Source organism: Sorex araneus, chromosome 6 (assembly GCF_027595985.1).
Source record: "Sorex araneus isolate mSorAra2 chromosome 6, mSorAra2.pri, whole genome shotgun sequence".
NCBI lineage: Eukaryota > Metazoa > Chordata > Mammalia > Eulipotyphla > Soricidae > Sorex > Sorex araneus.
Genome location: NC_073307.1, coordinates 94,547,047 through 94,560,806, shown reverse-complemented (window position 1 = coordinate 94,560,806; position 13,760 = coordinate 94,547,047). Strand labels below are relative to the sequence as shown.

The 13,760-nt window shown below is 70.4% G+C and overlaps 1 protein-coding gene across 1 annotated transcript; it reads right to left on the bottom strand.

Annotated features, from left to right (window-relative positions):
- Positions 1 to 3,127: 3,127 nt before the first annotated feature.
- On the bottom strand, positions 3,128 to 13,413 carry GGA1 (golgi associated, gamma adaptin ear containing, ARF binding protein 1). The gene is made up of 17 exons (XM_004610497.2): positions 13,051 to 13,413; positions 10,992 to 11,076; positions 10,495 to 10,570; positions 9,712 to 9,810; positions 8,484 to 8,607; positions 8,284 to 8,390; positions 7,784 to 7,864; positions 6,943 to 7,080; positions 6,722 to 6,803; positions 6,170 to 6,274; positions 5,743 to 5,895; positions 4,930 to 4,994; positions 4,683 to 4,849; positions 4,369 to 4,562; positions 4,072 to 4,241; positions 3,848 to 3,958; positions 3,128 to 3,772 (listed from the first exon to the last, which is right to left on the bottom strand). The coding sequence occupies exons 1-17, from the start codon at positions 13,091 to 13,093 to the stop codon at positions 3,662 to 3,664; spliced, it is 1,911 nt and encodes a 636-aa protein (XP_004610554.1). The 5' UTR covers positions 13,094 to 13,413; the 3' UTR covers positions 3,128 to 3,661.
- Positions 13,414 to 13,760: the final 347 nt, after the last annotated feature.

The following is a 13,760-nucleotide window of genomic DNA, read 5'->3' as shown; positions in this document are numbered from 1 at the left end:
GAGGGACCATATATGGACAGATGGGGCCAGACTGAACCTGCCAGGCACAGGGCAAACACCTTAGCCCTGGTGCTCTCTCCTCCCAGTCGGCCCTTCTGGAGCCATGGGCTCAGAGGGGGCTGTGGGGACTGGAGAGAGACACAGCGGGTCTGGGCTGGATCCTTGGGGTCTGGTTCCCCGAGCCCCACCAGGAGGGATCCCTGAAGCCCTCTAGGCCTGGCCCCGAACCTGAAAATTAATGCCCTTTGGAAAAAAAAAAAAAGAGGCTGGAGCGGTAGCACAGCGGGGAGGGCATTTGCCTTGCACGCGGCCGACCCGGGTTAGATTCCCAGCATCCCATAGGGTCCCCCTGAGCACTGCCAGGAGTGATTCCTGAGTGCATGAGCCAGGAATAATCCCTGTGCATCGCCGGGTGTGACCCAAATAAACAAAAAGGCTGGAGCGATATTACAGCGGGGAGGACGTTTGCCTTGCACGCAGCCAACCTCAGCATCCCATAGGGTCCCCTGAGCACCGCCAGGAGTGATTCCTCAGTGCAGAGCCAGGAGGAACGTCGCTGGGTGTGACCCAAAGCAAAAAAAAAAAAAAAAGAGAAGAAAAAGGGGTCCTCATTGGTGACCCAGCACCTCCAGGGCCCAGACCCAGTCACTGTGCCCTGAGGCAGAGAGTCTGCTCAGGAAACCGTGGTGTGAAGGTGCGAAGGCGCCAGCCGCAGACCCCCCCCAGACTGCGGGCACTGGCAAGGGGGCGGGGCTGAGGCTGCGGGTGGGCAGGTCTAGGCGGCTGGGGCCAGGCTGCTCACGGGCCTGGGGACAGCCAATTAGGGGGATAATAGCAATTAGGGGTAACAGCCTCTTAACTGCCTAGTGCTCTTTGTTTTTGAGGCCACACCAGTGCTCAGGGGTTACTCTGGTGTTGGGGGACTGTATGGGACGCCAGGGACCCAACCCAGGTTCTTGCGTGCGAGGCAGGCGCCCACCCACTGTCCCCTGAGCTGTCTTCCACAGCTCTTGGTTGCGGTCTGTGATCTCTGCAGCAGCACCGGATCTAAACGCGGGGCCCCAGCAGTGCACGGTGAGGGCTCAGGGGCGCTGACCCCGCCCTGCCCCCACGTTGCAGCTGAGCGGCCAGCACTGGCTCCCGGCCCATCGCACCTTCCACCCGCTGTGGCCGCCCCTCCGGGCTGCAGGGCCCTTGGTGGCCTGCCCGTCTGGGAAGTGCTGGCTGGCAGGGCCCGAGCAGGATGTGGGCAGGGAGACAAGTGGCCAGGCGCCGAAGCGGTGGGTGGCAGCCGGGGTCAGCAGCGGGCAGCGGCCTGAGCCAGTGAGACGAGGCCTTTTGACCGCTGGCCGCTCTGTGGCCGCCCTGCCCGGGCACGGCAGTCTGGACTCTCGCAGCCCCTGCTTCCTCCTCCAGCTAAAAAGGGACTTTGCAGGAAATTGGGGGGGGGCGGCCATCTGGACAGGCTGGGGGGGGACATCGGGGTTTGGGGACCCCCCCAGTTCTCCAAGCTGAGCTGCCTTCCAGGGAAGACAGCCTGGGTGGCCACCTGCGGGCCCGGCCCGGGGGTCACTCCAGGGCGCCTCTCCAGCTACTGGCTCTGGGGACGGGCCCGGGGACACACGCAGTGCACCAAGGCGGGCAGGTGGGGGTCCCAGAACGCAGGGGCCCCCGGGGGTCTGCCCAGCCCAGCTGTGTGTGGGTCTGGTGGCAGGTACGGGGCCTGGGTGCTTGGGGACACTGTGTGTGGGGGGGGGTGGAGGGGGCAGTGCCAGGGCTCAGGCTCGGGACCAGCCCTTTGAGCTTCCATCCGGGCCCCCAGGGACTGGTGGGGTCCGAGGGGCTCCAGCTCCCGCCGTCTCCCCCCACCCGTTGCAGGGCCAGTGGGACCAGGCAGGACACAGGCAGGCCGCCCCGGCCAGGCACAGCCGCCAGCTCCCGGGACCCCAAGGGAAGTTACGGTCAGCAGGGCCTGGTCAGGGGCCGGAGCCACAGCACGGGGGGAGGGCGCTGACCACGCACACAGCCAACCCCGGCTGAGCCCCCTCCCCAACAAGACCAAACAACACGACACATGAGACACCAGCCTCGGCTGCCTCCTCTGCCCGGGAGGGAGGCTCCAGGCCCGGCCTGAGTCCCTGGGCGCCCGGCGCACTCCCGAGGCCAGCAGAGGCTCAGCTGAGGACGAGAAAAGGGGGGACAGGGAGCCCCCCAGTCCCCTGGCCCTGGAGTAGTGCCTGAGGCTGAAGGAAGGGGCTTGACTGTTGCCCCATCTGTTACTCCAGACACACCTGTGACAGATGGCTCCCCTGAAGAGACGCCCCGAGTGTGAGGGGAGATGGGCCCGAGTGTGAGGAGATGCCCTGAGTGAGGGGAGACAGCCCGAGTGAGAGACGCCCCGAGTGTGAGGGGAGACAGCCCGTGTGAGGGGAGACAGCCCGAATGAGAGATGCCCCGAGTGTCAGGGGAGACAGCCCATGTGTGAGGAGATGCCCTGAGTGTGTGAGGAGACGCCCTGAGTGTGAGGAGACGGACCCGAGTGAGAGAGACGCCCCGAGTGTGAGGAGATGCCCCGAGTGTGAGGAGACGGGCCCGAGTGAGAGAGAGGCGCCCGAGTGTGAGGAGACACCCCGAGTGTGAGGAGACACCCAGAGTGTGAGAGAAACACCCCAAGTGTGAGAGACGGGCCCAAGTGTGAGAGATGCCCTGAGTGTGAGAGATGTCCCGAGTGTGAGGGGAGACGGGCCCGAGTGTGAGAGGAGATGGGCCCGAGTGTGAGAGACGCCTGAGTGTGGGGGAGACGGGCCCGAGTGTGAGAGGAGAGGGGCCCAAGTGAGAGAGACGCCCCGAGTGTGAGAGACGCCTGAGTGTGGGGGAGACGGTTCCCCGCTGGAACCCAGGCTCAGTGCCCAGCGCCCGGCGCGCTGCAGCGGGGGCCACGCCCGGCCCTCCAGCCTGTGCTGTGCCTGTGCGGGCCGGCCCGGGAGGACGCAGTGAAGGCGCTGCGTGTGCCGTCAGCACCGGCTGGGGCGCCCTGGACCCCCAGCAGCCACGGCCCTGAGCAAGGCCCCCAGGGGTGTGGGGCAGGGGTGCCGCAGGGCCGCCCCCCCAAGGGCCAGAGAGCAGCTCCAGGAAAAAGGACGTTTATTTCCATAAATACTCCTGTTCTCACGCCCGCCGGCCCCCCACTTGGAGCAAGAATAGCAGTGTGGCCCCCCGCTTCCCAGGGGCCGGGGAGGGGGAGGTGGAGCCCCCCGCCCTGGGCGCCCCGAGACAGGGACCTCGGAGCCGCCCATGGAGCAAGAAAAGCAAAGAGTCAAACCACACACCAGAGTGCAAAGATGGGGAGCAGGCCGCGCCCTCCCCAGCCGGGCCCCGCGATGGCTGGGCCTTCCCGTAAGGCATCAGAGACAGGCAGGCCGGGCTGCCACGACCCAGCTTCTCCCCCGGCCCAAGCCCGGCCGCCCCCGCCCCCACCCAGGGCCCCTCGGCCTCTGGCCGGGCGGCTCAGCGGGCGGGGTGCGCCGTGGGGCACGACGTCTCTTGGGGGCCACGGGACGGAGAAGCACCGGATGGGGGGCGGGGGCGGCCGTGGGGACGCAGGGTCTTCCCGGCCCCCGCAGCCACCCCCAGGCTCGACGGGCCCCGCCGGCCCCGGCCCCTAGAGGCTGCCCCAGGAGTCGGGTGGGGGGAACTGGTCCACGTCGCCCGTCTCCGCGAAGGCCTGCTCGCCCATGGTGAAGAGCAGCTTGTAGCGTAGCCGGACCTTCTCCTAGGGAGGGGGCGGTCAGGGGGGCCGGGGACTCCCCCACCCCGCCCCAGGCGCGACCCCGCCCGCGACTCTCACCTTCTGGGGGTTGGCGAGGAGCAGGACCTGGGTGATGGCCGAGGGGTGGACGAGGGGGTTGAAGGCGGGCAGCTCGGTGCCGGACGGCGGCTGCAGCTTCACCTTCATGGCCTGCGGCGGGGACGGCAGGCACAGCGGGGAGCTCGGGGCCCGCCCTGGCCCCATGCCCCAGCCCCCAGCCCCGACCCAGCAGCCCTGGCCCCCCGCCCCCGCCCCGCGCGCACCTTGGGCACGGCTGACTGGAACACGATGTTGCGGATGGGCTGGGGGGCGGTGCTCAGCATGGAGACCACCACCACCAGCAGGTCGGCCCGGCCGGGCAGCGGGTCACGCGCGAAGTGGAAGAGGACCCGGAAGCCGTGCTGGTCGTACACGGTCACCGGCAGGACGCTGCCTGTGGGCACGGGCGAGGGGCGCTGGGCCGGCTACCTGCTGCTTGCGGGGCCCCCACCCCGCTGCGGGGAAGCCGGGGGACACGAGGGCTGTGGCTGGGGCCCCCCGCCCCTCCGCCGCCCACTCACTGGGCTTGATGGACTCCAGGGGCACGGTGATGTGGGCCAGCGAGAGCTCGGGCGGCGCGGGCTGCGGCGGGGGCCCCGCGGGCTCGGGGGAGCCGGGGTGGAGGGGGCCGGGGGGCCCGGCGCTGGGGGGGCCGCCGCTGCCCTTGTTCTGCAGGTCTCGGAGCGTGAGGCGGGGCGCCGGCTGCGGCCTCTCCCTGTGGCCAGGGCGGGGAGGGGCGGCTTGTCCTGGGTCCCCCACCCACTCCCCACAGGCCATGCGGGCTGGCGGTGGCCCCCCTCCGCCGCTGGGGGTCCCCGCCCACACGTGCCCTCACCACCGCACTTGCTGGGCCTCGGGGGGCAGCGACTGCTGCAGGAGGGTCTTCCCCAGGAGGTCCAGGTCGTCCAGGCCGCTGCTGGCCGGAGGGGGGGTCGGCGCAGGGGCCTTGCTGGCCCCGTCGGGCACAGGGGTCGGGCCCGGGGCTTCGGGACCCTCGGAGGACTGTGGAGCAGAGGGTGGGTGAGTCTCGACAGAGGGGGCGGGGGGCTCCCTGACACCGACCCCCCAGCCACCCTCCCTACCTGGAAGCTGTACCAGCCGGCGCCGTCCAGGCTGGGGCCAGCGGGCGGCGTGGGGTCACTCAGGCCTGCAGGCGCGAACAGAGACGCCGCCTTGGCCCCAGCGGCAGGGCTGTGCGCTGGCCAGGCCCCGGCCGGCCATTTCCTCCCGAGCCAGGGCCCCCCACTGCGGGGGACAGCGGTGGGGGGGGGCGCCCAGAGGACGTGGCGGACCACGGGAGGCCCTGAGCCGCCCCGCCCCGCACCCCTGCAGGCGCGGCCTCCCCCCCTCGCTGTTCTCCCGTGGTGGCGGTGCCCATCTGTCCTCCCTGGGCGCCTCACACGGCGGCTGCTCTCGGGGTAACGCTGACCCCGCAGCCAACGTCGGGCCAGACCTCCCGAGGGCCCCCAGCCCGCTCCCCGCCTGACCACTATGGGCCCGAGTGTTCCATCCTCTGATGAGGGGGACAGTGCCACACGCCGGGGCAGCTCTGACTTCGGGACCCCCTGAGAGCTCCTGGAACCTCCCAGTCCCCTCAGACACCAGGGCCGGGCGGCTGGTGCCAGGCTGGCCCCTATGCACTGTCCTAGTGTCCCCTGCTGGCCATCACAGGCCCCTTGGCCGTCCACTGCCCCCTGCGTGCTATCCCACTGGCCCCTGGGCCGTCCACTGCCCCCTGCGTGCTATCCCACTGGCCCCTGGGCCGTCCACTGTCCCCTGCGTGCTATCCCACTGGCCCCTGGGCCGTCCGCTGTCTCTGTGTGTCACTGTCCATGGGCCTGCTGCCCCTCCCGCTGCCCCCTCCCCAAGCCCCCTTGCAGGGGTCGCCGCCTCACCCAGGGCCATGAGCTCGTCATCCAACAGGGAGACGGAGGCGCTGGGCTGCTCCGGGCTGCTGGGGTCGGAGGGGCGAGTGGGCACGGCTGGGTAGGGGGTGCCCGCGGGAGGCAGGTCCAGGCCCGACAGGTCCAACAGGGCGGAAGAGCTGCCTGGGGGGAGGAGAGAGGCCAGTGCTGGGGAGGCGTGGGGCGCCCGGGCGCCCTGCTTCCCGGCCCTGTGCCCAGCTGTGGGGCCTTCCGTCCCGGAGACAGACCCTCCTCCCTCACCCCTGCCCTTGGACACTGTGCAGCCCCCGCCCCAGGGCCACCCACCAGCTCGTGAAATAGAGATGGGGGGAGAGAGAAAGAGAGAGAGGGGGGCAGAGAGAGAGAGAGGAACGGGGGGTGGGGGGCACAGGCGGCCCCGCCAAGCCCCCCTGCTCACCGGGGATGGGCCCGGCCGTCTCGCCGTTCACCTCCTCGCCCCGCACCAGCTGCTTGTACAGGTTGATGGCCTGCGTGAGGCTGTCGTTGGCCTGCAGGATCTCCGCTGGGACAGGCAGGGGGCAGGGTGAGGGGGTGCTCGCAGGAGCGGGGGTAGACTCAGGCCCCCCATGACCGGACCCCTGATGCCTCAGACCTTCCAGATCTTCCTGCCCACTCCCACTTCTGCCCCCACTCAGGCCCAGTGCTCGGAGGATTCTGGGGGACAGGGTGGCGGGTGGGGGAGGCGGCCCCTGCCTGCTGCCCCTGTGGGGCTGCTGATGGGGGGCAGGCACCAGGAAGGGCCTGCGGAGTCAGGAGAGCGTGTCCTGCCATGCCCCTCCTGTGCAAGTCCTCCCCCTCCATCCTCCCAGAAAAAGTCAAGGTCCGGAGGAGCGGGGCGGCCCCTAGCGGCGGCTCCTGCCAACTGCGGCTCCGGGACCTAGGACCTCGGACCTCGGTCCTCGGACCAGGGGTGGGGTGGGAGGGTGAAGCGCCTCTTCCCTGGACTCACCTAAAGCCTCATCGTTGTCCTCCGTGTCGCTGGCCAAACGGAAGAGGGTGGGTCGCATCCGCTCGCAGCGCTGGTACAGCTCCTGGAGAGAGAGGGCCGGGGGTCAGGACAGCAGGGCCGGAGACGGGACGGGACGGGGCCAGGCCAAGGGGCGTGGCTGCTGGGGCGGGGCCATGCGTGGTGGGCGGAGCCAGGGCGGGGCGGGAGCGGGCCGGACGCACCTTCATCAGCTCCTCGCTGCTCTGCGCCCCGCCGCCCTGGCTGTGGTTCATCACCATCTCCGTGAGCAGCTTCACGTTGTTGTTCACCTCCTCGATGGCGCTCACCCGCTTGGAGATCTTCTCCATCCGCTTCTGGTCCTGCGGAGGCATCGGCACAGCTGCTGTCAGAGACGGGGCGTCCCGAGATGGACCTCAAGGGGCGCGGCCGAGCACCGCGGGTCCTGGCCACCTCCTGCCACTCACTGACTTGCCTTTGTGCCGGGCCCGCGGCGGCGGGGAGGCGCGGAGACCCCAGTTCGAGTCCCAGCGCGCCCTGCCCCGGGGACCCGACCCTGCCAGGGGCCTCTGTCCCCCGTGAGCGCGGAGCCCTCTGCGGGCAGGAGCCTGGGCACTGCGCCCCCGAGTGAAAGCACCAGGGTACAGCCCACAAGCCCGTCGGGGCCGGGCTCAGGGCGGGGGGACAGAAGGCTGCTGTGCCCACCTGGCTTCCCACTAACACCCCTAAAGGGGCCTGGGGGGTACATCAAGCCCCCCCAACTTTCAACTTTAGCCTGCCCTCGAGCCCACAGCCATCCTCCACAAACCAGGACCGCCCGCACCTCTGCCCCTCCTGCGCCCCGGGGCCAGTCTGCAGTCACAGCGACAGTGCTCAGGGCCACCGCTGGCGGCGCTCAGGGAGCCCTGCGGGGTGCTGGGGATGAACCCGGGCCCTCACAGTGAGGCCTGACTGTCTCCGACTGGGACGGGGGAGCCAGTCCGCCAGGCGGAGGCAGACCCGGGCAGTGCTCAGCGGCAGGGGAGCTCCCCCCCCCTCGCCCCCCAGCTCCCGCACAGGCATCACCTCCTGCACCATGTCCTTGATGAGCTTGTTGGCGGCGCGGAGGTCCTCGGGGTGCGAGCTCTTCAGCAGGCGCGCCAGCATCTGGGGGCACAGAGTGGGCACTGCATCGGGACACCCGGGAAAGAGGTCGCCACGCAGGGCGCCCTGCGCTCGCGCCCCTACGGCTGCAGCAGCGGGGAGAAGCTGTCCCTCGATTTTTCGGGAGGGTCACACCCGGCGATGCTCAAGGGTCCCTCCTGGCTCTGCACTCAGGAATGACCCCTGGCGGTGCTCGGGGGGCCGTGTGGGATGCCGGGTTTCAAACCCGGGTGGGCGGCGTGCAAGGCCAACGCCCTCCCCGCTGTGCTCTCCTCCGCCCCGAAGCTGTCACTCTTCATCTTGCCTTCGTGCATTTGGGGGTCCCACGGCCGGCGGGGAAAGGCCCGACGCCGCCGTGCTTATTCGCCAGGGCCTGAGCGGGGCCCGGGGACCCCCTCCGCGCCCCCCGCGGGGGGGCTCACCTTGGATTTCTCCTCGTCCTCGAAGATGACGTTCTTGGGCCGGGGCGGAGGGAGGGCGAAGGCGGTGGCGGCGTCTTCCGGGAGCTTGGGGTCGGCCTTCACGATGCCTGGGGGGAGGGTGGTCACCGTCGGAGGAGGCGCCAGGGGGGGGGGGGCGGGGGCGGGACCCCAGGCTACGCCTGGCCCCCCGCCCGGCCCACCTTGCTTCTTGAGCATCTGGTAGGCCTCGGCGATCTTGGCCTCCTGCGGCAGCCCGACCGTCCAGCTGTACAGCAGCTCCAGGACCTTGCTCTTCACCTTCTCCGACGTGCGCGAGCCCTGGTACTGGGGGTGGAGGCGGGAGGGTCAGGCCACGCCGCCTCCGGGACCCTCACAAGCCCCCGACCGACCTGGTGCTAACCACGCTCACCCCCTGGCTCGGCTGCTCCTCTGGGCCTGTTTCCCCCGGAAGTGGGGGTAACGGTGGCCAGAGAAGCAAGGAGCCCGGCTGCTTGTGGACAGCACACAAGCTTGTGGGTGGGGGTGAGGGGCTCAGTAGCCCTGGTCAGGGGGCGGGGCAAGGGGCAGATCAAAGGGAGGTTAAAAAGGCGTGTCACAGGGCGGTTCTGAGGGCGGGTCAGAGGGAGGGTCCGAGGGCGTGTCAGAGGGTGGTTCCGAGGGCGTGTCAGAGGGAGGGTCCGAGGGCATGTCAGAGGATGGTTCCGAGGGCGTGTCAGAGGATGGGTCCGAGGGCGTGTCAGAGGGTGGTTCTGAGGGCGTGTCAGAGGGTGGTTCTGAGGGCGTGTCAGAGGGAGGGTCCGAGGGCGTGTCAGAGGATGGTTCCGAGGGCGTGTCAGAGGATGGGTCCGAGGGCGTGTCAGAGGGTGGTTCTGAGGGCGTGTCAGAGGGTGGTTCGGTGGGCATGTCAGAGGGAGGGTCCGAGGGCGTGTCAGAGGGAGGGTCAAAGGACGGGTCAGCGGGGTTCAGAGTGGTTCTCAGTGCGGGGGGGGGGCTAGGGCGTGTCACAGGGTGGGCCAGGGGCGGTTCTGAGGGTGGGTTACAGGGCGTGTGAGAGGTGGGTCCAAGGGCAGGACAGATGGTGGTCACAGTATGGGTCAGAGGGTGGGTCAAAGGGAGGGTCAGCGGGCGGTTCCGAGGGCGTGTCACAGGGCAGGGCACAAAAGGTTCAAGAGTGGGTCAAAGGGCGTGTCACTGGGTGGGTCAGTGGGCGTGTCACAGAGCAAGTCAGTGGACGGTTCTGAGGGGGTGTCACAAGGTGGGTCAGAGGGTGGGTCAGGGCGGGTCAGATGGGGTTCAAGAGTGGTTCTAAGGGCGGGCCTTAGGGCAGGTCAGAGTGCTGTCCGAGAGTGGGTCGAAGGGCGGGTCCGCGGCTGAGGGAGGTCGGAGGGCGGGTCGGGGGTGCGGGAGGAGGGCTGTGAGGGCTCCCACCTTGGGCGACACCACCTTGATGAGCTCGTTGAGGAAGCGGAACTTGCCCACTTCATCGTGGAACCTCTTGCCGCAGCTCTTCATGCACGTCTCCAGCACCTGTGGGAGGGGGCGTGAGGGGACCCGCGGGGCAGGCGGGACCAGGCCCCAGGGCGGGCGTGGGGGAGGGGAGAGGGGGGAGGGGAGAGGGTCCAGAGGCTCGCAGAGCCTGGAGCTGCCCCGCGACACTCCCGCGGGGTCCTAGCTACGGTGCTCAGGGCTCCGCCTGCAGGCGGGCCGGGTGCAAGGCCAGCCCCTCCCCGTGCAGACACTCAGCCGTCCCCCCTCCCCCACCCCCCCCCTCCCGCGCGGGCCTATGTGGCTGTGCCGTCCCGGAACTAGGGCCGGGGGCCAGGCGCCCAGGCGTGCCATCCCGACAGGACCACCGGCCCGCCCGGGTGCACGGGGACAGACAGGGCGCTGCCGGCCCGCACCGCCACCGAGACCCTGCAGAAGCGGGTGTGCGCCTCGCTGCAGACAGGGCTGGGGGCCCGGGGGCCCCTCCTACCAACAAGACGCCCAAGTTGTTTTTTCCCCCTCACTTTTTGGGTCACACCCGGCGATGCTCAGGGGTGACTCCTGGCGGTGCTCGGGGGACCCTATGGGATGCCGGGAATCAAACCCAGGTCGGCTGCGTGCAAGGCAGACACGCTCTCCGCTGTGCTATCGCTCCAGCCCAAGAGGCCTAGCTTCTCTGCAGGGGGGGGCTGTCCTAGGCTACCCTGGCCCTGTGCCCGCGCCTACCGTCAGGGCCTGCACGGCCTCCCACTCCTGCGGGGACTGGATCTTGTGCGCCAGCAGCCGGGTGGCCAGGGGGGGCCTGCGGGAGAGAGAAGGGCAGCATGGCCGGAGCCCCAGGAGCTGGGGGGACAGGGTGAGACCCCAAGGCCAAGCAGGGAGGGGGGAGGAGCCTGAGCCCCTGACCCACGCGGGGGGGCCCTGAGTACGGGCCAGGGGCAGAGGACAGGGCCCCCGAGACAGGCAGAGGGAGCACCCTGCCCCCGTCCAGCTCACGACGGGAGCACGGTGGAGCTGAGACTGCCCGTGCCAGCCCCACCCGGGAAGCAGCTGACCCGGGGCCCCCCAGCGTGCGGGTCTGAGCCCAGGCTCTGCCGTGAGCTGCCCCTCCCACCCTGCGGGGTATGTGGGGGCCCCCCAGAGTGTCTCCCAGAGCCCGCCCAGGGCTATTCCGCTCTGCGACCCAGGGAGCACCGGCCAGCACCGCGCAGGGGGGCTCGTACCCCTCAAAGTCCTCGTTGAGCTGCTCGCAGAAGCCGTTGATGCCGGCCCAGTTCAGCTCCTTGTTCAGGGGGTTGGTGGCCTTGTCTGCAGGGGAGAGTCAGGCTGAGGCAGGGCGCAGGGCCGAGTCCTGGGGGGCGCTGCTCAGAGCTCAGCCCTGACTCCTCGAACCACCCGCCCCTGCTTGCACCCCAAACTAACCTGGCCCAATCCCCAGGGACCTGCTCGGAGGGGCACCCCCTCACCCCGCAGGAAAAGAAACCCCCGACACCACCTGCCCTCCCCCGGCGGGGCCAGGAAGGAGGATCTCAGAGCCATGGACGGCAGGCTGCCTGGAGGAGGCGACCGGGCAGGGCCTCGAGGTCTCGAAAGCACTTGGCTCCGTGGCTGAGGAGGAGAGCATGGCCACCCAGCTGCGGGCAGGGCAGTGAGGATACGGCCTTCCTTGGGGGCCCGGGGCCACACGGCCCTTCTCCCTCAGCTTCCACCGCCTCCTCCAAGAAGCCCACTGGGTCAGCTCTCTCCTGCGACACTCGGATTGGACCCTGACTGCATCCTGGCCACTGGGACCATCTGACGAGAGCAGGGGGCCTGGCTTTGGGGGTCCCAAGTCCAGGGACAGTTGTGGCCCGAGAAAAGGAAGTGGGGGCACGGGAGGGGGCGCCCCACGGGGCGACATGGCAGGTCCCTCCGGGGCCCCAGTGCCCGAAGGCCACCTCTTCCTCTGGCTCGGGTTCCAGAAGGCCCCCGCAGCACAGAGCAGACAGCACCCAGGCCACCGGGCCGGCACACACTGGCCCGAGTTCCGGAGACCGACCCCCAGGCCCGGGGACATGAAGCTCCTGCGAGACCCCAAGGGGCCCGAGTAACAGCCCCCACGGCCAGGCAAGCAGGCCGACCCCTGGGGTCCCGGCCTCCACGTGACCACGCAGATGGGGCGCCCCTGGGCAGCCAGCGGGTGGGCCCTGAAACAGGAAGTTCCCTCCAGTGTGGACTCATGACCCCAAGGAGGCAGATGCGGACTCCGGGGAGCACGCCTGAGTCAGGGTCCGGGAGGAAGGTTGGGGCGTCACGAGACAGCCCATGTGTCCCCGCATGGGGAGCCCTGGATGCACCCCACCTGCCTCCACCCAAGAGGACCATCTCCCCCATCCGCGGTGACGGGCGGACCCCACCCCTGCTCAAAGCCAGAGGGAGGGGCGCCGGGGGAGGGCCTGTCAGTGACCCGGGGTGGCCCCCGGCCCTGCTGCTCCTGGGCCCCGGGAGTCCTGGGGACCCGTACCCGGGGCATTCCAGAACAGTCTTGGTGGCTGCAGGGGCCTGCGGAGCCGGAGGGATCAAGGTCCAAGTCTGCCCGGGGGGCCAGAATAAAAGCGCCCCTGGCAGCGCCCGGGCCACCGCCGGAGCCGAGGGCAGAGCCAGACCTGTGACAGCGTGACAGCCCGGGGACGCCACCCGGGTGCGAGCTGCGTGGCCTAGAAGCTGGGGGCGGGCGGGGGCGGGGGGCCCGGAGCCTCCGCAGCAGGAAGCTGTGTCCGAGACACGGGCACAGGGTGGGGGTCGCCCAGGGCCTGGGGTGGGGGGAAGTCGAGCCAGAGAGCCTGAAGTGACTGCAGGGTCTGGGAGGACCCCAGAGTTCGAGCCCCGGAGTTCTGGGGGTCAAACAGGCCAGTCGGGGGCCCCTACTTAGGGTCCACCTCTCCTGTTCGCGGGGACACGGGGACCCGGGAGCAGGGGGTCGGCGTCCTTCGCTCCTGGAGCCGAGACGCATCCCCCGAGGGCCACGCGACCCCCGCCCGGGCTAGGGAAAGTAACTGGGGGGCGCTGGGGCCGGGGGCGTGTGTCCGGGGGCGCCGCGCAGCCCCTCCTCCCCGGGGGTCGCGGCCCCCAGGCGCCCGGCGGGTCCGCACGGGTAGTTGGGGGCTCGGGGCGCCGCCCCTCCTGGACCGGGGGCGGGGCGTGAGGAGGGGGCGCCCCGCAGCCCGCCCCCGCCGGCCAGGGGCCCGCCTTGTCCCCCCGGTTCCGGTTCCGGTCCGGCCCGCGCCCCTCCTGGACACTCACTGATTCGCGCCTCCAGCGTCTCCGGCTCCATGGCGGGCTCCATCGGCCACGGGCCCCCGGCCTCGGCGCCGCCCCCCGCCCCCCGCCGCTCTCGCGGGACTCCTCAGCGCCGCCCTCCGCCGATTAAAGGGGCAACGTCCGCCCCGACGCGCGGGAGCGGAGCACCTGACCGCCCGGGACCATCGAGTCGCCGCGGGCGCGCCTAGAGCGCCACCCGCGCTCCCGGCCCCGCCCCCAGGCGGCGCGCTACGTCGCGGGCCGGCCCCGCCGCCGGCCTACACGTTCAGGGCTCTGCGGCGGGAGAGGACGCGGAGGGGCCGGGGGCCGAGGGCGGCGCTATGGAAACCCCAGGGGACGCGCTCGCTCGCTCTGCGTCACGGAGGAGCGCATTACCGCTTCCGGGAGAACGCGCGGCGGCCATGTTTCTGAGGGGCGCGGGGATCACTTCCGGGGCCCCGAGCGGGCGCTTCCGTTCGGGTGCCGACGGGGGAGGGTCTCTTAAAGGGCCCTGCCGTAGGCGGCCGGCGGTGAAAAACGACCCGTCAGCGAAGTTTGCTGAGCGTTTAAGGCTGTCTGGGCCTCGCGCTGCACAGGTCTCGCACGTTAATCTCGTCACTTCCCACTTACGCAGGAGCCAGACAATTGCTTCTCCTGAGATTGCACAAGAGGCAGAGGCTGGGTGCGGGGCGCCCGCGCATGCATCCTGCAGT